At 39.8% G+C, this 26,699-nt stretch overlaps 1 protein-coding gene across 1 annotated transcript in view; it reads right to left on the bottom strand.

Moving 5' to 3' along the window:
* Positions 1–13,688: 13,688 nt before the first annotated feature.
* KLF12 (KLF transcription factor 12) overlaps positions 13,689–26,699 on the bottom strand; it is a 264,047-nt gene continuing 251,036 nt past the window's right edge. The window contains exon 8 of the mRNA XM_064408582.1: positions 13,689–13,833. Coding sequence (XP_064264652.1) covers positions 13,742–13,833 — 92 coding nt within the window. The 3' untranslated portion in view covers positions 13,689–13,741. The remainder of the gene's footprint in view (positions 13,834–26,699) is intronic.

Here is a 26,699-nt window from a genome sequence, read left to right as displayed (position 1 = left end):
TGAGGTGAGGCTACAGGCAAAGGAAGAACACTTCTTTCTCTCTTTCAAAAGGCTCTTTAAGAGGTAACAACCTCCATCTATTTTCTTTCTCTGATAGCAAGGGAAAGGGCCAGTGAGTAGAGAACAGAGGAGATCAGTTTGAGGCCACAGCTCCCCAGGGATAGCCTTGCTTCCACCTGTCCTGAGGGAGGGTGGGAATTAAGGCAGGTACCAATACCAGTTCAGTGGATGAGAGGAAGGCCTCTGAAGGGCTGGTGGTGTATGGGCAGTCAGGAGGTTCTTCCTAGGGTTGGGCTGCTTCCCCTAATCTTTGAGCAGAGCACAAAATCTGCCCAAGTGGAGGGGGCAAGGTAGGGTCTTACATTAAGATCAAAGAGTACCTCCTCTTCTCCCAGGAGGATAGCCCCATTTTTCATTTTTGCAAAAAAAGTAGGAAAAGTGCTGATTCTGGAGAAGAGGAAGATTGGGAAGCTGGAGTTCAGAGAGCACGATACAGAAGCAAGATGGGGTTGTAGGCAGAGGAAGGTGAAAATAAAAAGCTGAGAGAAACTCTGAGGAAAAGTTTAGGACCACACAAACAGGACAACAGAGAAAGAAATTAAGTCAGAAATTCTGAGGAAAAAGAAAAAATTGGTGTAAAAGCCAAGTGTCACCTGCCTTTGGTAGCAAATTCATGCTACAGCCCTTAAATCCCTTTCTCTTTCTCTCCGCTGTGTTGATAGATAGAGAAGTGTGTTCTGAGGATTTTCTATGCTGTATGAGTAGACAGAAATAACAAAAATAGATCTCCAGAGGCATCTCCATAGGACAGTTACTCAACTATGTCCAATACTTATTTTACAACAAAAATAAAACTGAAGTAGAAATGTGAATAAAAAGGCTTTCCATATAGATAATGAAGAAAAGTTAACAAGGGAACATTATTCTTTCTCTAACTTCATTTGCATTTTCAGAAGGATAGTAGCTTAATGTGATGGTATGTGTCTTAAAACAGGACCTCATGCCTGGCCATCTGTTAATCTCATCTTGGCTTTCCCTCATTTTCATAGCCTAGTGTTTGTATCCCTACAGCATATGTTCATTTCTTCATGTTAAATCAAGTATTAAAATACATAGGGAAATGGCAGAGACCATGGGGAATAAAAAGTTCTTAGTGTAGCCTAAGTGAAATTCCAAAAGTGGACAGAAAATTCCCTCTGTCACACTGTGTTATGACTTGACCTGTCTCTTCTCCTTTCAAATATGTAATAACAGCACTAGAATTTACACCTTTTAGAAGTTGTAGTATTTTTAACAATGCAATTCAAAAGTAAGGTTTCATTTTATTCCAGTGTCACCTAACTCTCTTTTCTTTTGACATGGAAAAACCTCAGATATAGTGTGCCATTTTTACTAAGACACTGAATTTTCCCTGAATAGTGTGGTGAAAAAAAGTTTGGTACTGCAAATGACATGATAAATGAAATTTTTCAATATAAGTGAAAAAACACGTCCACAGGGAGGTCAATCTAAAAATCCATGCAAGATTTAGACATAGTGTGAATGCACTCCATCTCCTGTAAAGAGATGAAATAAAGAACATATTTTGACTAAAAGGAGGCATCAAAAAATCAACTCCTGATTTAAATTTTCAAATACATATAGGGATTTTTAACTGTTTCAGGCTGCTCAAGTAGCTAGCATAAAAGATCTTGGTGCTAAAAGCATTTCCTGAAAATCAAGGTCCTTTAAAACTGTCTTTGACCGAGTGCTGAGACACCAAGGAGGGCAGAAGTCATGCTTCTCACACTTCTCTGAAGAAACACTTTATTTGGAATTCTGAAGCATGTCAGCAGCTCCTACTAAACACTTGCACTTCTCGGTTTTTTTGAGACAGCTTGTGCAATGTGACATAGAAGTCAGAAAAATGAAAAGACATTTACATATGTATTTAATACATGTTGAAGAGACCCCAGGGTATGTATTAGACCAAATCAGGAGCTCAGTTGAGCTGGTAGAGAAGTTTTCTCTATGACAAACCCTGATTTCAGCACCATTACTCAAGCTCCAGATGGATACAAGAGGGACTTGCCTTGCCCTGCTGATGTGGAAATGTGACAGAAGTGAGCAGCCGAAGTTAAATGACTTCTGCACCTTTTTCAGAGAGAGGAAAGCTTAAATATGGATCAACCACATCCTTATAAGAAGCCTTATCTAAAGCAAGATCTCATGGCAATTGCCTCATGCTGTACCTGGGTAGCTTGTAGGAAGAGGTGAGTATTGAGGAGCTTAAGGAGCAAGACTGCAAAAGCTGGCAGCACTTGGCTGGGCTGTAAGATTAAAGCCTCAGCTCTGCTTGGAGTGGAGCAGAGCCTCACGACTCACCTCCATCATGAGATGCCCTCGCTCACCTGCAGGCGCTCTCTGATGGTGTTTTTTATTGTTTCCTCCTACACAAAAAAGACACCAGAGCTCTGCCCCAGCAGCAAACCACAGACTGTCAGAACCTCTGTGAACTGCTGGCATTGTCTTCTGGCGACCGTTCAGGTGCAGGGCTGCCCTTGGCACTTGGCTTGCTCTCCACGGTGTATCCGCTATTTCAGTTCCGCACCGCCCTCCCTGCTTCCCTCCCTCCTTTCTCTTTACTACCAGTTGCATGCTTTCTACACCTAGCTTTCCTGAGAAGATGTCTGAAGCATGGGTAAACAGAGGAATACATAAAAGTTTTCAGTGAGCTGATGCTGCTTTTCTCTCTCTGGTTTGATCCCACCGCAGTCTTAACCATCTTGTCTCTTTTTTTTTTACTTATGATATTTTGTAGAAATGTTTTTCAGAAAAAAGAGAATGACAGCAAAATCATCCCATTTAAATAGTAAAAAGAAAATTGTAAAAAGAAACAATGTAGGTATGCCAGCATTAGGAAGGAAGAAAATAATTCAGAACTAATGAAAGGCAATTGTCATATAATAATTGGGGGAAAAAACAGCTGACATATGAAACAGCAATCTCTCCATAATCTAAGAAAGCAATATGGGCAACCTGGAAATCAGTAGGAGGACTCTTAAAAGAAAGCCTTAGGTGGCTTTCAAAAATAAATGTATCTCATTTGTTACAACAAGCATGAAAATTCATAACAATATGATGCTCTAATAATACTCCCTGTGTTAAGCAATTGCAAGGCAGCTGAAAGCAGTGTGGGAGAAGGGAAACCTCCTCTGCACATCAGAAAGTGGCAGGATTCAGGTTGTTTAGCCTAGATTTTTTTAACCAGACAGCCCCCAGATCTTTTGCTAAGTCGTTAATGCTTTGTTATGAAAGGCAGCTATCAGCTGAAAAACTCCAGGCCTATTGCTCACCTTCCTGAAACCAGCTTTGCCATCTGTTAGGATCCAGTATTTAAATAATAATGTTTAACATTAAGAACTGAAATTTCCCCAGCCCCTCAGAGGACCTTTTCTCTTACCATTATGTTGTGCCACTTTAAGCTGCTTTTCTACACAATCTCAAAGACATTTCTTCCTTCACACTGCATTGAGTATCTTCATAGTCTTCAAAAACTCCTGCCTCTGGTAAAGGCTGTGCAGTCAGCAAGCTTTCATGGAGAGCATGCAGAAGAAGCAGCACAGCAGCAGGTGATGAGCTTCTGTCCCTGAGGGTGCCTACAGCCCATCTGTAGAGAGCAGATTCACCCAGCACATCCTACAGCCTGGTACTCACCACCCAGACCATCCTGGGCTACAGTCAGCTCAGTCTGAGTGGCAGCTCCAAGCATGGCTGGGCTCAGTTCACTTTTGACCTCATACAGTCTCCATAACAGATCTCTCAGGTACAAACAAATATGGGTGTGTTTTTCTATTATTTTCATTTGTTTGAAATGATGTGCATGTCAAAATACTCTATACATGTGTGGATATCTACAAAGTTTTGGAGGTAAAAATCTTCTAGCCCAAAAGTTCCCTTGGAATTTTATCAGAGAAAAAAAGTTTAATAAAGCAGAACCACTGGCCAAAACCCTCAGTACAATATTAAGCTGTTTGTGTCATCCGTAGCATCACAACCCGGCTCTACATGACAGCGCACAAATTGGCCTGCCAGAAGTTTAATCTCTGATGGCAAGGAGGAGCAGCCCTTTCACCTTTCTCAGGCTGGAAAAACACCTCTCACCTCTCTCCTCTCTCCCTTCTGAGTACTCTTTGTACTTAGGAAAAAATGATGAGCAACCTCATGCACCGAAAATTCCTGCATAATGCCGAAATGCTAAACAAGGGAACTTTTTTTTTTCCTCTGCAAATATAAACACATTCCACTTGAAGGTACAGTTAAAAAATAGCAAAGATATGATTAAAGAATTCCATGTGGATTCATTACAAGCTTTCATTTCTGGTAAACTAATAAAGCTTTCCAGCTCATTTAAAAAAATAATCTCCCAACATTACACAGGAAGAAAAAATTATTACTCTTTGGGTCTCTGATAGGATATTAGGAGCAAGGCAAAATATTATCTATGCCAGATATACAAGCCAATATCGCAGAAAAACTCATAAAGTATATCAAGTCCAGGCAAAAACATAACAAGCAAAAAGCAGAAGATTACTTGAACTGTAGCAAACTGATGGTAGACCCATAAATATAACTACTGTGCTCACAGCCAAAGCTAAAACCTCAGAAACACATTTTCAGAGATATACAATTAAGACTGGGAAAAAAAATAAAAGAGGGAGAGAGAGAGAGAAAATTAACAATAAGCCCAAAAGCTTTTTACAGACTGTAATGAAGAAGAAAAAGAACACAAGGTACAATAATAAACCAAATGAGGTAATAATATACCCAGAAAAAGTTGAGAAGAAGGAAAGTGGACAAAAGTCATTCCTAGTTCAACTTGGCGGCAATTTAAGGAAGAAAGAAAAAAATATATGTACATATATGAGTGTATATATATATATATATATATAAGCTTAAAAAACTTTCAAGTGCACTGCCAAGAGTCCTTGTGGTGCTATTTCTGTGCACACAAATACTCTTTCACAAATGCATGTGAGTAGCCACATGATGCAGGACATTAAATACAGCAAACAAGTCTTGTTTCCATTCATGGCCTTTGCATTTCTCTAATACTGGGTTTCAGAATGTGGTAGTCTGAGGAAGAATTTGCTCACTCATGAAGATTTTCCATAGTGACTTAGAGGAAGGAAACAATATCAGTTATATTGCATCAATATTACAGGGATGTTTCCCTCCTAAGTGCTGTATATATGGCATTTGTGTATTGGCAGCCCAGTAGATAAATTAATGTTTTACACATTTCTTAGAGATCTTTACAAAAACCCAAAACAAACAAAAAATAATATTGACCCTTTCAGTATACATTGAAATGCCCAGTATCTATTTTGCAAAAATCCAACAAGCTGAGTTTGAAATACATGTCTGGTAGGCAGTTTTCAAAACAGATTTTTAATTTCATGTAGATCTTATTATTTTTCCACCCATAGTGGTGCCTGTGGTGCAGATCTGTCCTGAAGGAACATCTTTTGACAGTGCTTTGAAGAAAACAAAATCAAAAGGTGGAACTGTAGAGGAAGAAAGAAAGAAAATTGTTCCCACACATTTATTGCCAAATAAGAAAAATAAAAAGAGCTCTCTGGAGAGTTGCAGCTAGAGTTGCAGCTATGTCTTGACCTGCTGTGCTGCTTTTTGTTTTGTAGTCCTCAGAGGCAACTTGCATAGGGTTCACCCAGGTGAACACATAATCATCCAGCTGCAGATTCATCCCACCTTGCTCTAGGTCCCTACACAAAAGCCTGTGTGAGGACTGGACCTATCTATCTTACCCTCTTTGCACAGCCGGTGGAGAGAAAGGAATTTCCAGAAGACTCTGGTGGTCTGAATCTAAACTGTCCCTAGAAGAGCTCCTGTTGTATTGAGGATAAGCTAGTTTCATTTTTTCCTTTGTATTTCAAAGGCACTCTGGTAGATGTTCTAAATTCATATTGGGGAAAAAGGCTTCTTTTTAAGCTTTCCTTTTTACCACTTTCTTTGCTTCCTTGCTTTTTGAGTCAGTTGTTTCCCCTAGAAAGTGGGGCATAAAGAAAATAGCTTCACTTATTGAGATACTAAATGATAAAATGTTAAGCATTATTATAATTTAGTGGGGAAGTCATTGGGGATAAGGCACTTAGTGGTAGTTGTTGAAAGGCTCAACCTTGTTAAAAAGGAATTTGCCAACTTTGTAAACCTCGAATGCTATGTTCTCAGTGATCTGAAGATTCCCACTGTCCTGCAACTTTGTGGTGTATTTTTGCTCAATTTCTCTTTTTCATGGGGAAGGACAAGCAGCACCTTCTGGTAGGCTCTGCTGCTACTGCAACTAATGCTTGTTTTGTTTTAAAATCCCGTTTAATCCACTGCATCCATTCGAGTCACAGTGTGTTTCATCCTGTTTCCCCAAGTGCCTCCTTCCCACTCCAGAGCATTTGCTAAAGCAAAGCTCATTCACTGCGTTATACAACCCCAAATTACTCCAGGAATTAGGGCATTTCTGATCCTGCTGCTAATACTGGTGTTATACAACTGAGGCTCGCTCCAGATCTGCTCCATCCTAAGGGCGGATAATAGAAGTTGCTGAGAGGGACGTGCATTTTGCCAGGTCTGGGCTGCTGTCTGCTTGCTTCAGCTGGGGCCTGATCCTGTGGTTTGCAGCTGAGATCCACCCTCTGGAGCAATCTGCTGTGTGGGGAAACAAGGGAGGCAGACTGGTCTCCTGCAGTGCTCCGAGGCCAATGGAGCATCACCAAAGTTTTAGAGGTGGAGGAGCTAAGTTGAAGCACTCTGCCCTGGTAGAAAGTGAAGCTGGGTGCCCATGAGGTTGTTTCTAAGGAAAGAGGTTTTATGGGATCTCAAGAGACTTTCTAGATTGACCAAGTCTGGAAATACAGATCAGAGAAATCCACCAGTGGCACAGCCAGGATTTACTGAAAGTTGGGTTAGTGGTAGACTGAGGGCAATCAGAGATCCCTGAAGTCCAAGGGCTCTGCCAGAGCTCTTATAATTTTTGGTTTTCTTATTTGGCATCCAAGACACAAAGGCAAAAGTCTGGAGCAATGCTGATTAACTTCGGACCTGAGAGACTCGTGGCTTTTCTATGTATGAATAAGTAATGAAGGTGTTGGCAGCACAGTATTCAGTACATGTCCTTGTGAGAGAAACAGAGAAAAGCAGGCTGTCACAACCTCTCAGCCATATCTTATTTATATATTGGAAATAAAATACGCTATAGTGTTTGTGGTATTCTTTAAACTAACTTCAGTGTTATGTCTTAATTTATTCTTACCTCGGGAGTTAAGAAACACTCCTTAAAATGCAGATTATAAAACACATACTTATGGCCATCTGGAAAAAACATACTGATTGATTAAAGTTCAATCTATCTGCTTTAAGACCAGCTCACAGTAACTGCAATGATTGCAATTCCAGCTATGAGCATTTTCTTCTTAAAACATTCCTTACTCTTATCAGCTCAATTATTCAGCAGAACTTTCACTTATTTCATGTATTTCAGTGCCCAGAACATATCTGATAGTGTGGAGAATAATTCTGCAGAGAGAACAGGATTTTGTGCCTGGAGACTCAGAATTGCTGAAGAATATAAAGGTCCAGGCTCTGTGAAAAAAAACAGAGATACATTTGCATACCCCCTGTACCTTAGAGCAGTTGAGAACATGATCCAAAATACTGACCACAGCTTAACTACGCACTGACATGTTCTGCCTGACTTTATATAATCTTCTCCTATTAATTTAATAATTAAGCAATTAGCCCTGAGGATATTTTGCAAAACAGCCTGCCAGCATGCAAAACAAAATGTAAATTTTATAATTTACAAATTTTGCCTCTGACAAAGGAACAGTAAGTGATTTCAGTGCAGAAAAGTCACTGAAACTGTATACTTTTAGAATGTTAATCAAAAATGCATTTTGAAATCTAAAATTAAATGTAGAAATATTTTATGGCTACCTTAGCAGAAGCCTGAAGTCTGTTCTTCTTGTATTGGTAAGGAAAATTAGTCAATAATCTTTTGCACATTTGCTATGTGATGAGATAAATACACCTTGTTTGGAAAACTTTCAGAAACCTCACATGCTTAGTCTGGAGTTAGAGTGGGTCATTGTTTCCCCACATCTCCCATTATCTTCTCAATCCTGCATGAAGTACTGTTGATTAAATCATGCACGTTTTATTTTCCTAATGCCTTAGAAAAGATAGCTTGAAAAACACAACGTGAGCCAAAATCTCATTGAATATTATTCAGTGTGCATTCCCCAATTATTCTACCAGTGTAGTCAGTTCCAAACCACTAGTAAATTTGCCATAATAAAATTCTCTATTGGCTTTCGTTTATATACAGGTCATGCCTCTACCATACCACTCTGAGCTCCTCCCAGATGGATTCTTTTGCTGCTGGCAGGAGCCAAATATTTCTCTTCTCTTCTCAGTATTTGGTTCATGTAGTGTTTACCCTTTTTATTCAGTCTGTTAACTAGTGGAATACCAAGTCAAAGCAACAGCAGGACTCTATTCATGTAACATGGACGTTGACTATAAAGCAACTGATTTACCACGTGGAACAGGTGTGCAGAAGAAAACCTGATAACAGATGGTAACTACTACTGCCAGTCTTCAAATCCTGATACTGAATTGAACTGTGTCATGTCCAAAAGGAAGTCTGGATCTCAGGCAGATGAATCAGCCCCAAAAGTCTTTCCTTTCTTTTTGAAATGAGGTAACATATTTCTTCTGGTCTTTGTTGTTGCTGCAGTTTTAGAAACCCACCATCTTTCAAAAATCATGAGGTAGGATGGATAAGATGCAAGAAGAGAGGCTGGAGCAGGAGACCCACTGATGTCTTCCAACCTTACCCATTCTGTGAGTCTGTGAATTGCTGCATAGAAAAACTCTTGTAGTGACAGCTTACCAACACCTGTGTTTTACAAATGATTGGGGAAATTTCTTTTTAAATATAAACAAGTATGTAGAAAACTAGTACTGAAAAAAATAGAAGAAGATTTTGGCATGTCCTTACTTTGTTGGCTTAAATTGGTTAATATATTGTCCTGTGATTTGCTTGTAAGTTCTCATTTAGATCACAATCTTGCCTAAGGACTCATTTTGGTATAAAACCTTCATCAATATGGTTACAACAGAAAACCCTTATCTATGTGTTTATAGTGGTTTGCAGCTGGGATAATGATCTGCCCATGGAATCATTTCAGTCCCTGGTGAGTCTCATAGATTTCACTGAGATTTAATGGCCAACAGCATTCTCTGTTAGCAGACATTAACAAAAAACTGAGGTTGTACTCAAGCACCTGAGGTTGTAGTGGTAGCCCAGTGTGGTGGCACCATTGCGAGGCAGTTTTGGGGGGAGACAAAATAGATTCCTTCCAAAGGAAACTAAACCAGAGACTCTGCTCCAGCTGCACCCTGATGTTCTCTGCCCCCAAGGCAGGGTGTAAAGGCTGAACCCAATGACTGGCCCTTCACACAGCTTTGAACCATGAGACTTGCAGGGGTATTCAGTCCAGAGCACTGCCTGAAGTAACCATAGCTCCAAGGCCTTTTCTGTTAAGCACTGATCCGTCCTGCTGGGCTGAATTATTATTATTCATTAGTATAAACCTAGCCTCAGTTAGACATCTATGTTTTTTGGAGAGGATTTAATGGAATTAATTGTAGCCATCTGAAAGTCATGCTCTTAACCCAAGCTAGTTGGTCTGCAGTCTTGCCTTATTCACCAGGTCAGGGCTTTCAATTCTTTGAATTTTAAGACTGATATGAAATAGGGGATATCATAGATTTAAGGTATGAGATGAGGACTTTGGGAGCTGCTTCTCTTCCTCCATGGGCTATCAAATCAGGTCAATTATGTTGTTTATACTACATGTCTAAATTTTAGGCAGGTAAAATTAATGATCTGTCATGGTTTGAGATATGACATGGAGTTTCATGAGCAAACTCATGAAAAAAGATAAGAACATCAATAGTCAGATGCAAATTAATTTTGGGGACATCAAAACTCAAACTTATGCTTAAGGAAACACTTTAAAAGGTAAAACCACCTATTCTGCCACCCATATAGCTCTCCTTGTGTGTAAGACTCAAAGAATGTTGTTCATTTGTTTTGTGCCTTTGATTTGTCTATGGAAATAACCACCGTTATCTATCCTTATCTACTAGTTGATTTCATGTTCTGACAGCAAACAGCTTCTGAGCATATTTGGATAGAAATTTATAGTTACATTGGAAGAAAATACACAGGGACAATAATACTTCCCAAAATATACAATAACACTTTCATGCAAAACACTTCAAAGAAACGTATATGAAAAGAAAAAAAGAAAGAGAGAAAATTGCCCTCAAGAAGTCAGCTGAGGGCTTTCCAACTGTGAGACTATGCAAACGAAGGTGTTTTTTTTTATTTTCCAGTCTACTTTTAAATGGCTCTGAGGACCTGGTAATTTTTCTTGCTGTTAGAAATACAGAGTTGGGACACTCCAGACAAAGACCCTCCACAACTGGCTCCCTGTGGTGAGAAGCATCAAGTCCCCGCCTGCCCTGGGAGCAGTTTCTCTTTAAGTTACAGTTTGTATTTTCAACATGATCTATAACAGCCATAGGAACATCACCCTGTAGATTATCTCAAACGTGATTTTTAAGAAATGTACCAGCACCTCCTCATTATCTGAGCTACTGAGGATGAAAGAAGTACTTGGACAGCACAGTGCCTGAATACTTGTTATTAATGTCCAGCCAAATGCAACTGGCTTGTCTTTGTCAGAATATAGAAGCACGAGCCAAAGCACTAACACAATCCAAAACACAGCCAATCTTCTCTGATGCCTCTGTATCCATGTTTTCCAGCACCCTGAGGACCTTTAACTGCCTACAGAATGACTAGATAAAGGTAACTCAGGTCAGGCAAGGCTAATAAACCCTGCTAGGTGTGAGCTGGTGGTGTAGCATGTGGCATCATTTTTACTTGCTTGGATTCCAGGAATATGAAACAGAGTTATAGGGCACACTGAATCAGCTATGATGCTTCTGCACATGAGCCATCCCTAAGATGCAACATATTCGTGCTCAGGGACTGCCAATACTGAGCTACTAAAGAAGACTTGACCTTGAATCAGCTTATATGACCCTGTGGTCTTGACCCACATAATCCTTAATCTGGATACAACATGTGCAGATAACTGATAGTAGCCTGAATTTTATTACTCTTGTGCTTGTATCCTCCAGGGCTTCTCTGCTGTCTTTATTGATTATGACAGTTTCTTGCTGCTCCAATTTTTTTTTTTCTAGAACTCTGGGGAGAAAGAGCAGCAGCAGCAGCACAATGACAGCATCAATTGTGGTGAACCCAGATAGCCTTGCTCAGAGAGCTTGTGCAGACACTTTCCTTAAGAAAAGCTCTCTCTATGTTTACAAGCAACATATACTGCAGAGCCAGAGCTCATCTCCAAGTTCCTCAGATGTATCTGCTTGTCACAAAAGATACTAGGCAAAGAACAGTCTTGCTCGGAAAGGAACAGTAACTCCTAAGAAACATTAAGAACAAATTTCTAGTGGCTTCAGCTGAGCAATTGAGTCTCTAGACAAGAAGTAGGCTCTGACATAACTGCCTTCACAGCTCCAAAATTCTTGGATGTCTGATTTTGTAGTGACCTGGCTTCTGTGCGAAAGTAGAAAACCAGATACTGGGCTCAGAAAGAATATCTCACTGTCCATGGGCCTCAGGAGCTGACGCAGTAAGCCTAAGTCTTCTGGTATGCTTAAAACTGATATCTCTCCTTCCTTGTAAAGGGAAGGAAATCTTGCAAAAAAGTGAAACCATCTGACATACATACAAACCACCAAGGATGACCTTTCCTAATGACACCGACTGAAGTTTTTACCACAAGTGAGCCTGGAGGTTTTTTTCAGGGAATGCCAATAGCTTTAAGATATCTGTTTACCTACAGGTAGAAGTAATTTACCAGGAACAGATGATCCTGATCACATGTAGGTGACTAAACCTAAATGCCTTAGAACCTTTCAGATAAATAGGGAAGGATCTAGAAAACTTAAGAACATGCAATATTAAGCAGTTTTAAAAAACGAGAAAGTTTAACTTTCCTCTTGGATCAGATTGGTGTTTGAGCAAAATAGAGCTAAGCTAAAGAGTTTAGGACGCCTTTATCCTGCCCTGAACTGTAGCTAGATTCTTACTAATGGGTGGCAGACAATGGAAAATAACCAGTTCTCAGCAAGTGCTCTGGATCTGTTACGGGTAACAATCAATCCCACACAGCTTATTGGAGGAGGCAAAGACAGAGCTGGGGTGTGTAGAGGAGATTCACCACAGCTGTGGGAAAGGACAGTGTCCCATGGTTGGCTTTCCAAGGACTTCTCCATGCTTAACATTTCACTATTTGACTTGCTCGCCAAAGAGTGAAGATCTCAGAAATGAGAGCAAACATGAAGTACAATTAGCTTCACTGCAAAGCCAAAGAATCCAGGGCAAAAAATGAGGCATGTCTTGACCAGAACCATCAGGAGGGTTGCAACAAAACCCACGTGCTCTGACATCTAGTCCAGAATATTCCAAACTGTATCTCACGAGTTCTTCATTTTACATCTTGTCATTGCCTTTCAAAGTTATGTCAAAGGAGACACTTTGGGATAAACATGACAAGCTCTCTTTTGGCTACAGGAGTCCTGGAGAGGCTTCCCTCCAGGTGGGTGCAGAGATCAGCTGTGCTCTGCCCTAAGCTGGTGTGGAACAGCCTCGGAATTCACATGTTGCAGGAACTGTATTAGCACAGCACCGGGTCACAGGGAGCATAGGCTGCATCAGGTGTTGCCCACAGCTGCTGGGAGGGCCACAGAAATTCTGGACAGTTCATAGTCATACCTAGCCATAAGCTGAGTGATTTTGTTTAACAACCCTTCCAGCAGGAATACTCCAAGATGCCAATTTTCTGCTGTCTGTTCACTGCTCTCTTCAGGCTAATGAACATTTCTGGAGAACGGCCAAAAATTTGATTACCAGTGGAAGCAAGAGAGAATAAATACAGTACTTCTGGCTAGCTCAAAAAGCAAAGAAATTCTGTGATTCATCCTCATAATTATAATGTATTTGAAAATATTTTGAAAGGGAATATATTCAGCACTTTGGAAATAAATATATTGTATGCAATTTGATTTTTAACCTGCCATGGAATGTTAATGATGACAAAATATTTGTGTTATAAAGCCAGAATGTGGATATAAATATTTTCTTACTGAATTTTCTACAGTTTTATAGTGTTTGGGATATGAATTTGAAAGTGAAATTAAATATATATTTAGGTCTGGTCTTCAGAAAGCATAATAAAAACTGTTTTCTGCAATGGAAAAAAAAATCAGAAGAGATTTCTAAGAGGCATTAAAATATTCCTGAAGAAGTATGATTTTTATACTACTTTTACTTAAAACCAGAAGTACAAAAAATGCATTCCAAGCCACTTTAGAAACATAGAAGCCCATATTTCAATCCCAGGCATGTGATTAATTCCGTTTAGTTAACAGGAGGAAGCACGTATATAAAATTGATTCCACGCGTAACTGCCATCAGAAGCAGGCTCTAAGCAGAAGTTGAGTATGTTCAAAAATCTGCAAAGCCAAACACGATGTTGGACTGGGGCTTTAACCTGCTGAACACATCAGTCACTGTGGCCAGAATCAATCCTCAGGGGAGTTTTTCCGCCTCCTCATCTGCAAAACAGCCTGACTCTCCTGTCCAGATGTGATAAAGGCCTGAAGCATCCTGGTCTGTATTCTCTAAAAAAAAGAAAAAAAAAATCCCTGATTTAAACCTATCAATGAAATATAGCAAGAGCTAACACCTCAGAGTGGAACTATTTACACAAAAGTAAACCATCCTGTAAAAGGAGCAACAACCAAAAAAACTATACTCCATCCAAGTAAAACTTCAGGTGATAACATATTTCAGTAAAACATAATTAGTGGGATTGGAATTTGGCCAGGAGCCTCAGGTAAACATTCTTCTTAAAAATAGGAATTGGGTATTGTTCCAATGAGTTTTTAAAACCAACCCCAAATGTATGTACCTTCTCTAGATGCCTGGAATATTTCACATAGAGTTAAAGTGAAGCATAGGTACCACACAGATCAAAAATACTTGATGCAAAGGAGAGCTTTTTGAAAAGGTGAAATTTCTGTGCAATTAGTCATTCTCATTATTACTGGGACATGCCTAGCAGAAGAGTACAAAGCTGGCACCTCTTCAAGAACAAGTATAACACTCTGGAGTGGTAGGACTTGATTATTTTTTCTCACTGGGTGTAAAAACCAGTGCAGAACCATTAATGTATTTTATTGTAGACTTTTTTTTTTGTTTCAAGTTTGTGCCTTACATGCCTCAGAAGTTTTCTGGTGGACAGTTCTCCCTAAGGTCATTTCTTAAAATCAAATGGTTGAATTTACAGCCCAATATGGGTAACAGTAATAGAGATTCATGTTACTTTATAAACAAAAAATCAGCACCCCTTTTGCATGTGTTCTTGAAAGATTTGGAAGTCTCAAGCAATTTCACATGTCACTAACATCCTTGCATGATTATATAGCAACCATGGAAAATGTCTGCTTCCTGGTATTTTGGGGGTTTGCAATCCCATCTGTTACATTTCACAGTTCATCGCTAAGAATATGAGTTATATGATAAGTTGTGGAAAACACATAGCAAAGTCCTCTGACAGAAGCAAATGTAGTAAGATGAGGGTCAGGTGGGGGATATGACAGCTTCAGTAAGAGTCTGTCAGAAAGGTCTTCTGGAAAAGGTCTTGTCCATCTGCCAAGCATATGAGATAATTGACATCTTGGATGCTCCCACCAGCTGTCTCAACAGTTCAGGATCGAGCAGGGGCAATTCGCAGGCAGGGAGAAGCAGAAATGCATGTTGTAATGCAGGAACTGGAAAACGTGACAGGTGATATTTGCTAATGACTGGTAATGATAGGGAAGAGATGTTAAGCATTGTAGCTATAACCCAGCCATTTTAAAAGACTGAAGGTGAAATATGAATTAATTTTAACACTTTCTAAAATTGCCCTGAGATGATCTATCATCACTCAAGAGTATTCCTTGTACATCCTCAGTCAACATCTAATGCTGACATGCTATCTTTTTGGCTACTGATAACCCCATAACTTGGAGAACCACTGAGAATACAGAATAAAAATAGAGGGGGAGTAAACTTTTGAGATGTCTGTCTTTCCAGTAGATTTGGAACAACTGTACCTTACAGAAACATCTGAAAATCTGAAATGTAATTTATTCGTAATACACAAAAATACAGAATAAGTCATTAAAATCTTCCATTATATGATCACATCATACTCTGAAGAGGAAGTGCTTTCTACCATACCAGTAATTAAGAAACCTAAAAAGTGGCATTTTTTAATTTACAAACATACATTTCTTGAACAGTAGAGTAGTAAATGAAAAGATGAAGAGAAATCAGAAATATCTGTCACAATTTAACAGCACCAGAATTAATAACACTCTCCCCCACTCAACCAAGCATTCTGCCAACACTTCAAAAGGGTAATTAGAGTGACTTGGTAATTATAGATGTGTCATCATGATTTCAATACCAGGCAAAATAATCCAGCAGGTGGACATGACTTTAATAAATCATAAAGGTGAAGCCCATGCAATTGAATTGAGTTGATATACTTTGTGGAAAATAAAACTTAACGAGCCACCATAACAAAAATTATTTTACACTTTTATGGAACACTCCAGCTTTAACATGAAGCCTGTCCCAGCTTTGCTGACACACTCAGAGCACCTTGCAGCACAGGAACTTGCTACTCTCAGAAGGATTCTCCCTGTGGTCCTACCAGCTCTTCTACTGATGCAGCCTGAAGGGGCTCAGGCTCAGGGACTTTCACATTCCAGGTCCAGATTTAATATAAATAACAATAATAAATAAATAAATAAGTTGATAAATAAATGCATTGGTTCACAAATTCAGCTAAGTAGATCTGGGCTTGCTGGTCTTTTCACTGCTGCCAGTTTCTTCACCTGTATTATTGAAATCGAAGTAAGTATTTTGTGATAGCTGGGAGAGACCTGTGATAAACCTCTTTATCTTGACTTTGTGCCAATGTTGTTCTTCATTTAAAATCTGTTTCACTTTCCAATAACAGTTAAATTGTATGAAGTTTGGACAATGCCATCTGTGTAGGAGGAGAGAATTCAGAGTACTGTACAAGCTCAGAGAGCAAATCTTTTGGTGCTTCTAAAATACTCAAGCTCATTCAGTGTCCCAGATGCATCAGATTGGATGAGATGATTTAATGTTCAGCCTTACATTGTGGGCAATGCAAGATGATGTATTAAGTGTTTTCCTTTATCATGATTGCTCATATGAAACCATTAAGTAGACCATTACCTCATGAAACTCAAGAGCCAAAAATCACTCATTCTGACAGTATATATTTACTAAAGTGACATTCAGAGTAGTCCAGCACTAGTACATTGAAGATTTTGCCCTCTAAATCACAAGAGGAAATAATTTGCTTACTTCCACCACTACCAGTGGATCTCTGTTCTTTATTCAGCTTTGCATAGCTTAAACAGCATAGTAGAACAGGCCTGGATTAGAGTCAGACCACAGCTGTGCACTGTACTTCATCATAATTTGTGACTTTGAAATATTCTTAATTGGAAGTAGCCGGCAGACAGCATGGCAGATGATTACAGAATGATGGTATCAATTTTGTTCTGGCTGTTTTTATTAAAGGCCCTAGTCTTCATGTCCTGTCCCAAAATGAGGTACAAAAACAATAAATAAATTTTATTTTGAATGTGCTAGGGTTGAGTCAAGCAGGGTTACAGATCCCACAGGAACAGAGCAGGAAAGCCCTAGTGATGCCTGCACTGACTCAAACCTGGTGATTAGTTGTGTCCTGAGCATGTGAGCAGGAGAGATCAAGCTGGCATCTGCTCCCCCTGAGAACATTGATGGGCAGCCCTTCCTCCAGCTGGGATGAAGTTGCACTGATTCAGAGGGAGGAGAAAGTACATAAACATAAAAATGTATCTGGACGTGGAATAAAAAGGAGGAGTGGGAAGTCATCCTCTGCAAACTACTGGCAAAGCAGCATATGAGATACACTCCAAGTCTCTGTCACAAGGTGCAAGTTAACAAATGTAGCTCCCCATGACATGGGAAGTGGTGTGAATTCTCTGGAGAGACAAGAGGTCTTGCACAGGGATCTAGGTAGATTGGAGCATTGAGCTGTGATTAATTTGAGAAATTCAAATTCTGAACAATGCACTTAGTAACAGGCTTTTAATTTTGATCAGCCCTGAACAGTCAGGCAGTTGAACAAGATGTTTGATGTAGATCCTTTCCAACTGGAATTTATTCTGTTCTATTTGATCAATTAGATTTGATTCTGTTTTACTCCATTATCTTGACTATTCTCCATAGAAAATGTGGCTATGGAAAATATTTAATAATTTTTAAAAACTGCATCTCAGAGTATTCCTGTGACAAAACAGTGCCAATGACCCAGAGTAGTAAAAAGGAGAATATCCCATCAAAAAGGAGAATATCCCATCAAGACTGGGAAATACCAAGGCTGTCCACACAGCCTTGACAAAGCTGCTAGTGTGATATAGACACCAGGCCTGTCTCAAATTCCCATTTCAAGAAGAATGTGGAAATACCAGTGTGGCTATAAATGAGACCTAAGTGTTGGGAGACAAACCTTTCCTAAGAGTTAATATGTACAGTTTTCTAAATTCACTGAAGAGGAAAAGAGAGGTTGTTTATCTCATATGGCAGTGATAATGGCATGCTTTCCAATCTTGTTACTAAACGCTTGACAAGAGATAATGGCTTGAAGTTCAATTTAGTCAAACTGGCCTTGACATTAAATGCATTTTCATAGAAGTTAAAAACTAGAAAAGCTTAACTAGGATAAGGGTAGAGTCCCCTGAATAGGGTCAAAAATATTCCTAAGGATTTAGTCCAATCCAGAAACTGGATTCAAGTGTGAGGGTTAGTCTGTTGACTTCCTGAGGCTAGAAGCATCAGGACTGTGCTTTTTCTTTCTTTCCTTTATGAACCATGGTGGAAAAAAGGAAACTAGACACTTAGCTCAGCCTGGAACAGAATAGAGTAGAATAAGGTAGAATCATTTCAGCTGGAAGAGTAGTACAACAATCACCTAGTCCAACTGCCTGACCAATTCAGGGCCAACCAAAAGATAAAAAATGTTATTAAGGTCATTGTCCAAAGGCATTTTAGCCATTGACAAGCTTGGGACATGGACTACCTTGCTAGGAAGCCTGTTCCAGGATTTGATCACCCTCTCAGTAGCAAGATGCCTGCTAATGTCCAGTCCTCCCCTGGTGCATCTTTGAAGCATTCCCACATGTTCTGTCACTGGTTCTCTGGGAGAAGAGATCATCACCTCCATCTCCATTTCCGCTGCTTAGGAAGCTGTAGAATGAGCAACAAGGTCATGTCTCAGATTCCTTTTCTCCAAACTAGACAAGTGTCCTCAGCCATGTTTCATAGGGAACTCCTTCCAGCCCTTTCACCACTTTTGTGTGCTCTTATGGATGCACTTGAGTACTTTCCCATCTTTCTTAAATTGAGGGGCCCAGAACTCCACACATCTCATCTAAATTTATACCTCTATAATATGGCCACCTGACTGCATCTAAGTTGGTCATAAAAGAAAAAAAGGACTAAGTAATGGATTTGTAAAGAATTATAATAAAAAAATAATGAACCCACCATCCTGTGTAAAGGATTGTTTCTAGAGGTCTCGTGCGTGTCTGTACTGAAACATTTTTTATGGAACTGTAACTGTTTGAGTGACCAGTTATGTTGATTCTGCCCTTATTGTGTTATCTTCCATATTTTTTTAACCCAGCAAACTTTGTGCTGCCTAAGAGCCCCACTTGAAAACACTTTGTATGGTCATCAATATTGTTAGTGAAAACAGTGAACACTGCCAGCTTAGAAGTCAGTGCTGGAAGCAGATCTGCTCTTCCAATGTAACAAAGGCCTGAGATCTCTCCAGGAGTCACTTAATGATACACTTGTTATGTGTTATGCTGTGTTAATTCTATATAATTAATGTTTCTTAGTCAAAATGTAATTGATAGAAAGTCAAACACCTTGGAGAAATCCAAGTATGTGACATCAGTATAGTTGTCATTGTCTGCCAGCTTAGAAAGAAAGACAACAAACAAAGCCTACCTTCCAAGCAAAATGCTTACAGCTTCTAACCCTTTTTTCTGAAATCCAAAACCAATGGCCCTATGTTTTCTAATCAACACTGTCAGGATAATTATCTGATAGCTACCTGTGTCATTCCTTTCACCATTTTCAAAAAGAAAGAAACCAGTACTAAGAACCCTGGTTTTAAATCCTCAGGAATTCCCTCAATTTTCCAAGGTTTGCTAAAATATATGGTGGACCTTCAAAAAGTCATGGCTAATTTCCTTATGATTTCTAGGTTCAAGTCCTCCAGCAGATGCTTCCATCCCTCTTCTGCAGTTCCAGAGGATAACTTCTCTGTTCCATCCACCACGTGGAATGTAATGGGCACAGCCTATAAAGCCTCTTTTCAGGTACAGAAGAAAACCACATCCAACCTGCTTCCTTTGTTTATCTGCAAACAACTATCATGTCTGGTCCAGGGATTCTTCCTCTCACAGACATGTACTTTCTTGTCTTGGCACCTCTTTTCTCAGATTAGAATACTTCACTCTTGGAATTTTTCTATGTTTTTTCTGAGTCGTGTTACAAATCTCCCCATAACAGGCTCATAAGGCATAAGTTTCATTAAATCCTGTACTACAATTCAGCAGTGAAACAGAATAATAACTGCTCTGTTGATGTTTATTCTTATGATTACTCATAAGGCAAGTGCAGAATCATGGCACAGTTTCTGCTTCCTTCTACTTCCCCTGATAAAACAAAAGAAGGGAGTTATTAATTTGAAACTGTGTGTTTGGCAAATATCAATCCACAATCAAAAGCTCTAAATGAAACTGCCAGAGATGTACAAAGTAAGTTGCACTGCCACTAAGTTTTGGATGTTTTGTGTGGGGACACCCAGAGGTGTCCCCTATCTCCTGCAATATTTGTGACAATCCTTCCTTCTCTCTCACCTAATTGTCATTGCAGATACTTAAGGTGATTAGACAGTTTTCAGTCTGGTATTCTTTCATCCTGTAATTCAGCGTCACTAAAACTGTATCTGACCTGTTTGAGGAGACTATGACAACATTTCTGCTTTTGTCCATACTTGTTCCCTTGAGGGGATCCCTTGAGGAAGAAAAAGTATAATAATTACAACCTCAAACTTCTTGTGAGTTTTTAAATTAGCTAATTAGTTATTATGCATTTATTTAATTATTCTTCTGGAATTTCCAGTTTGCAAGGAATTTCAAAAAATTAACTTCCCAAGTAGCAGACAACTTGTGTTCTGATATTATGTCAAGTTTTTAAACAAAATTTGACTTCCATTTTTCATCCCCACAAAATGTTGGGTAAATGCATAGTCTTGAGCTGTTTCTCACCAAGTTTAAAATAGGAATTGCTGAAAATATCGCTAAAATATGCCATAGTAAAAAACATTTATTGAAATATGCAATTATCATAATTAATAATGCTGTTATTAACAAAAGGCACTTCTCTGCCAAAGCCTGAGGCCCTCTTCAAGTCATTAAAAGAAATCACAATAAATATCAAAGAAAATATACCATCTAGTAGAACTTCGAGATGGAAAACAGTTATTACATCACCCAGTTCATTCTCTCCTTGCCAGTGGAGGAAGGCAGTGCTAAGTACAAATTCATTCTCATTATTTAGATGTGGGTTTCCAACTTTTTTTGGGCACAGCAACAACTCTTTCAGCATAAGAGTAATGAAATCTTGGCACTCTGGCCCTCAGTTTGAGAATCTCTCTGAAAGCCAAAGCTTGTCCAGACTTTTCTGTGTATTTGCCCAGATAAATGTAGTTAGATGGAATTGTTTACACTGCTGTTTTTCCTGCTGCACTTGTTCTTCAGCCAGAAGCCATATATAAGAAAGAGCACTTTGCACAGTGTTGCAAAATGGGACACCTTCACACAGTTAATATATTTTGATAGAGCAGAAAGTAAGTCTGGAAATTTTTTCATATCCTTTCAGCTGCCTGACTACATTGCCACTATGTCCCAGCTGCTGAAAATTTAGATTTTCTTTATGCATATATTGTAAATAAAACTATAATTTTATAAGTGACACAGTGGAACAGATCTGGATAAGGTTCTAGATGATGCTTCCAAGTGTTCTTGAACACTTCAGTTGCAGGCACCAGGGTCTAGGAGTCATAAAAGCTCATCCAGGTGATGAGAAAATGAGCGCCTGCAGGTTGCAACACACGTATTAGATTTGTGCGTGGCAGCACCTTTTGAAACCTCTGGATCAGGACATTCTGCTCTGCCAGACTCTCAATCTCAGCATGTTTTAGACTGGAGCTAAGCCCTGAAAGTACTCAGACCAGAGTTTTGGGACGTGCTGGGGCAAGTGAACACTAAGGCAATTTTCAGGTCAAACAGCAAATCAGTTCAGCAAGTCTGGTGAGCTCAATCAGGTTGGGCTGAGCAAGTGTGAAGCTTCTGTTTGCTTTTGGATCAGATGCACCTAAAACCTCTTCCTTCTTAGACTTCTCTGTTCTTCTTCTTGTCTGTTCCACTTAGATTTCTTCAACCCCTAAGAAAATGAGGCATACTCCATAAATTTCTGGTCTACTGCCTTCTTCCACTGGGCTGGAAAATGGAACTAGCTGATGAGAGGAAGAGAAGGACTCACTAAAATATCTTCTAGGTGGTTCTATTTTTCCTGTTTTCATCCTCTTGACACTGGCATAAATAACCTATTTTAGGTCCAGTTTGTCAAGTCCAGATCCCTGGTGATTAGACAGGCAATTCTTATATGAACCTTATTTTTCCTTATTGTAATTGTGAGTCACTTCCAGTGTGCTCAGTCTGGGGAGGCCGTCTTTGCAGGTGGAAACAAGTCACAGATTCGTTTACTCAGGTCTGATTTTTTGTTGTCCTGTCAGAAATATGTGCACCACAAATCTCCTCTTTATTTCAGAGACACTGAAGGGGAGGCACATGCATGAAACTTAGAGCAGCTTTCACCTGCCAAACCCTTAAGATCTTTTCTCTGTTCCAGTACCTGCAATGTCCTCCCTCAGAAAAACCCAGAAAAGCAAAAAAGATTCAAATAAAACAAACAGAAAAGTTGCTGTTTATCTAAGCTGGCTTGGGAGAAAAAGAATTTAAAAGCTAATTATTTTTCTTGTGCTGCAATTTAGAGGACCTGTACAACACATTCTCCGCCTTGTTTATCCTGCTGTGCCCAAATAGCTAAAATCCAGTTTTTAAAATTATTCACCTTTGTTTCATTCAGCAGTATGCTCTAGGATTGCCCTGTGTACATGAATAAGACTTTTTTACAGCTTCTTTTGCTATTTATAAGCTCACTCAGGTAATAGAATACATTAAAAATCTACGTCACATTGCTCAACTAATTGCCAGTCATTTTCTCTTCCAACTGTTTACAAGGGAAAAAAAAGACATATTGAAGATGACTGTGTTTGCTATATAATACTACACAGTTACTTGGATTTGGTTTAGCTCTAATGAAAGCATTTTGAGCTCTCCTGAGGACTTGAGGAGGTGTCACCTTAATCATCAGTGTCAGTTTTTATGACAGGAAAGTTTTCCCCTCCTGAAGCATTTCCTACCTCTGTGGTAGCTAGTAAGAAGCTAGGGAGTGCAGCAATTCATCCATGGCCTCTCAGGGACTGGGTGTTCAAGCACTTTGTGCCAGGAAATCCTTGCTTGCCTCAAGGAGTACTGTGGTTTCTTGCTACCAACACACTGCTGTGCTGAAGGCTCTGTGTGCTCAGAGTCTTAAAGTAGTTGAGTCCCCTAAATTAATTTTAGATACTAGTATAGGAAAAAACAGGGAGAAGCCTTAGCCCAGACTTTTAAACTCCAAAGGAAGCATCACTGTCTGCCTGATCTACCCTCCCACACTTCTGCTGGAGAGGAGATGGCCACGAGGGCTGTGTAGTGTGCCATTTTTCAGTTCTTCACTGACTCACTCATAAATGTCTTTGGTTTTCAACTCCTTTGCAAGGCAGTGTAATTGCTCTTCCGTGTAGTCCTTCCAAAAGCACAATTGTACCATTAGCAAACAACATCAAGTAGCTTCTAAAGCCGGTGCTAAATCATACTGGCTGTTTTCCACAGAACTTTGCCCGCTCCACTGAATCAGAACCCATTACTGCTTTGGTTATGCTTGTGACAAAGCAATTTATTAGACTCCTTCACTGCAATTTGTCTGCCCTAAGCTATGCATCCAAAATACAAATAGACACCTCTCCCAGTCAAGTGTTGGCACACAACTGCAAAACAAGGTGCCTGCAGGAGACAGTGAATTCTTCTGTACACCCACTACCAACCACTGAGACATCAAGGTCTTCATCCTCAGTGGCTTCCTCAGATGGGACAGCAGATATTCCAGCTACTCCAGGCAAAGATTCCTTTAAGATTCAAGCCAGTGCTTTGAACATAGGCAGGTAGACAATCCACGTGGGATCAGCAGCCGTGAAGCCTGGCCTGTGGGTGACCCTTGCCTTTGTGGAGAGGCAGCAGAGGCTGGGTGTGATACCCTAGGACATCTCTGGTTACACTGGATATGCACATTTAGATAAACATTTACACACTTTATCACTTCTCCTGCCCACAACCACCTGCTGACAAGATGCACATCACCCAGCCTGTGGGTTGCTGTGCTCAGCTCTCTGCCCATCACAAGTAGTTAAGGAGTTCAATTCAAAATTTCACGGGGAAAATTTCACCTTTGTTGTCTCCCTTCACAACTGTGTAAATCCTTTCATATATGTAAAAAAAAAGTAAAAAATACATATATAGAAACTATATAAACCTATAATTTATGTATAGTTTTTCACTCAGAGGGTGAGCACTGGAACAGACTCCCCAGGAAAGTGGGAACCAAGCCTGTCAGAGTTCAAGAAACATTTGGATAATGATCTCAGGCACATGGTGTGATTTTTGGAATGTCCTGTGCAGGGCCAGGAGGTAGACTTTGATGATCCTAGTGCATCCCTTCTACCTCAGCATATGATATCCTAAATTTCTGACTTCCAGCCCTTAGGAAGCCCCAGATTTCAATAAAGAGGGATAAAATAGAAACTGCCTCAAATTCTAAAAACACATGTGGATGAACTTGCTGATGAAATCATGGGCCACCAAGCTGCAAGAACCAAGAAGTTTCCCTACTACCTAATGGCACATTAATACATTAAAAATCTACCCTGAAACCACCTTCTGGCATTGATGCCAGCTGACATGAGATACTCATTGTCCACACTCTTCAACACTCCAAGTCTCCAAAACAGGACAGCAGCATCCAGCCGCCTGTTGGGAAGGGTCTGTGGGCCGTGCTAAGCCCTCAAGTATTCCCAGGTGCTGTTTGGAAGATTGCTAGTGCAGGCCAGAGGCCACCCCGATGGTACAGAAGCACAAGTGGTGGCAGTGCTCATCAGTGCTTCCCACCACTGCTTGACTCCAGGTGTGACTGCAGCCGGAGCAGCCAGCTCAGTGCTTGCGTTCACCAGGCTGACTCTTTCCTTGGAAGGGAAGATGAACTTAGTAAATAAACCACAAATTCCTCACAGGCTTGGTTGATTTCCATGGATTTGCCACCTCCTTTCTTTTTTTTTTTTATTTTTTACTTTTTTTATTCCTGTAAGCCATATTCACGTCTCACGAACACTGTAGGGCATGTGATTCCCCAGATTCCTGAAAACCTCAGGCCTAATGGAGTGAGTTCCTACAGACCAGGCACAGAATAGGAAGGCCACGTTTGTCTATAGCATCATGCCTCTGTGCAACCTACCGAGCAGCCTGAGGCACTGCTGAGGTGTGACAGGTGATGCCAGCAGCCCCCATGGGAATCACCATCCTCCCAGGCAAGAGAGACAAACACCTGCAATGCCTGCCATAATCCTGATCGTCATGTTTGTGATGGGAAGTGGCCAGTTCTTTTAATGAAAAAAGGGTTTTTTAGTATATGTTCTTTCATCCTTCTGTCATATTTCCTACTGTTTTTAAATCTTAATAAAGTTTTTCATAAATACAACATTGTGGGGGTGAGTCATCCCTTTTAGAACCAGCTGGTTGGTTAGAGATGTGGCTATTTGCCACCACAGTCAGAGTATTCAGGGTTAGTCTCTCACTGGACTTGAAGCCAGGAGAACGGTGGTAGCACAGGCATGAGACAAACAAATGACAAATATTTGGGTGACTGAATCAGCCCAGCTACCTGAGATGGGGCAGGCAAATTCCACTCAAATGCAGCACCTCCTCCAAAAGACAAATAAGCTGTATTGCAAAGCACTGGGGCAGATGTTGTGTAGATAGGGCACTGGCAGAATAATTAGTGGGGCAATATTTCTCTTTGGAGAAAGAAATCGGTTGTCACTGGCATAATCTCAAACTGTTTTTTGTTTATCTCTGTCTTCTCACTTTTCAAGTGGCATAGAGGCAGTTATCCCTTCTCCTTTACTGTGGTTATCTTTCATCCTTCCTCCTCTCTGCTTAGAGTTTACCTCTTCATATAAATAAACCCACAACCTGAATTAATTTTGTGAACAAACCATATGACAATGAGCAGTGGTAACATCTTTTTTACCAATATTTCTTATAATGACTTCCTCTTGAGTACATATTTAGGTTTCCTATGACACTATTATTTGAGAACATATAAAAATCAACTGTCAGGTGATTTTGATATTTTGTCTTGAGTAATCTTTTAAAAACCTGCTTGTGAAGAACTTGCTGTCTGGATTTCTTCTCAGGAAGTTTCTAATGTCTCTTTCACTGCATTCTTAGAAGCATCCTTGTTCTCAACATCTCTAATTTTGCAATCCCTGTTCAGATGAACTGTACAGCTTTAATAGATGCTTCCATTTGGGAGGAAAAAAAAAGGAACCAGTTGCAAGCAACTATCTCTTAATGATTTCACACTTATCTTCTACTAAAATCTGCATAATTTTCTAATGGCTAATCAGCATAAATTTATTTCATGATAACTAAAGGCAGCTGTTATTAAGAACAGTGAATGAAGACATTTTTAGCATGGTGTCCTTTAAAGCACTTGAGCCTAGATACAGGCAGTCTAAATTACATCTACTTCCCTACACCTCATGTCTCCCTTTGGTCATCCCCGTGCCTGCAGGGACACAGGGCACACAAAGCACAGGAGGCTGTAAATTAAGTTTTGAATATCTGAGTCTGTACTTTGATGTCCAGATATATAAGTACCAACGCCTCTCAAGTTACTTAATTACTTCTCAGCAGGTGGTTGGTTGGTTGGTTGGTTGGTTTGGGTTTTGTTTGTCTTGGGTTTTTTTGTTTCTTTGTGGGGTTTTTTTGTTGTTGGTTTGGTTTGTTTGTTTGTGTTGTTATTTTGCTGCTGCTGCTTATTGCTGTGTATCAGAGTTCAGAAGTTACCTGAAGTACCATGAAACATAGCTTCATATACACTTTTTCTGAATATCTGAATG

This window comes from Passer domesticus, chromosome 2 (assembly GCF_036417665.1).
Source record: "Passer domesticus isolate bPasDom1 chromosome 2, bPasDom1.hap1, whole genome shotgun sequence".
Classification (NCBI taxonomy): Eukaryota; Metazoa; Chordata; class Aves; order Passeriformes; family Passeridae; genus Passer; species Passer domesticus.
This window is presented reverse-complemented; position numbering and strand designations above follow the sequence as displayed.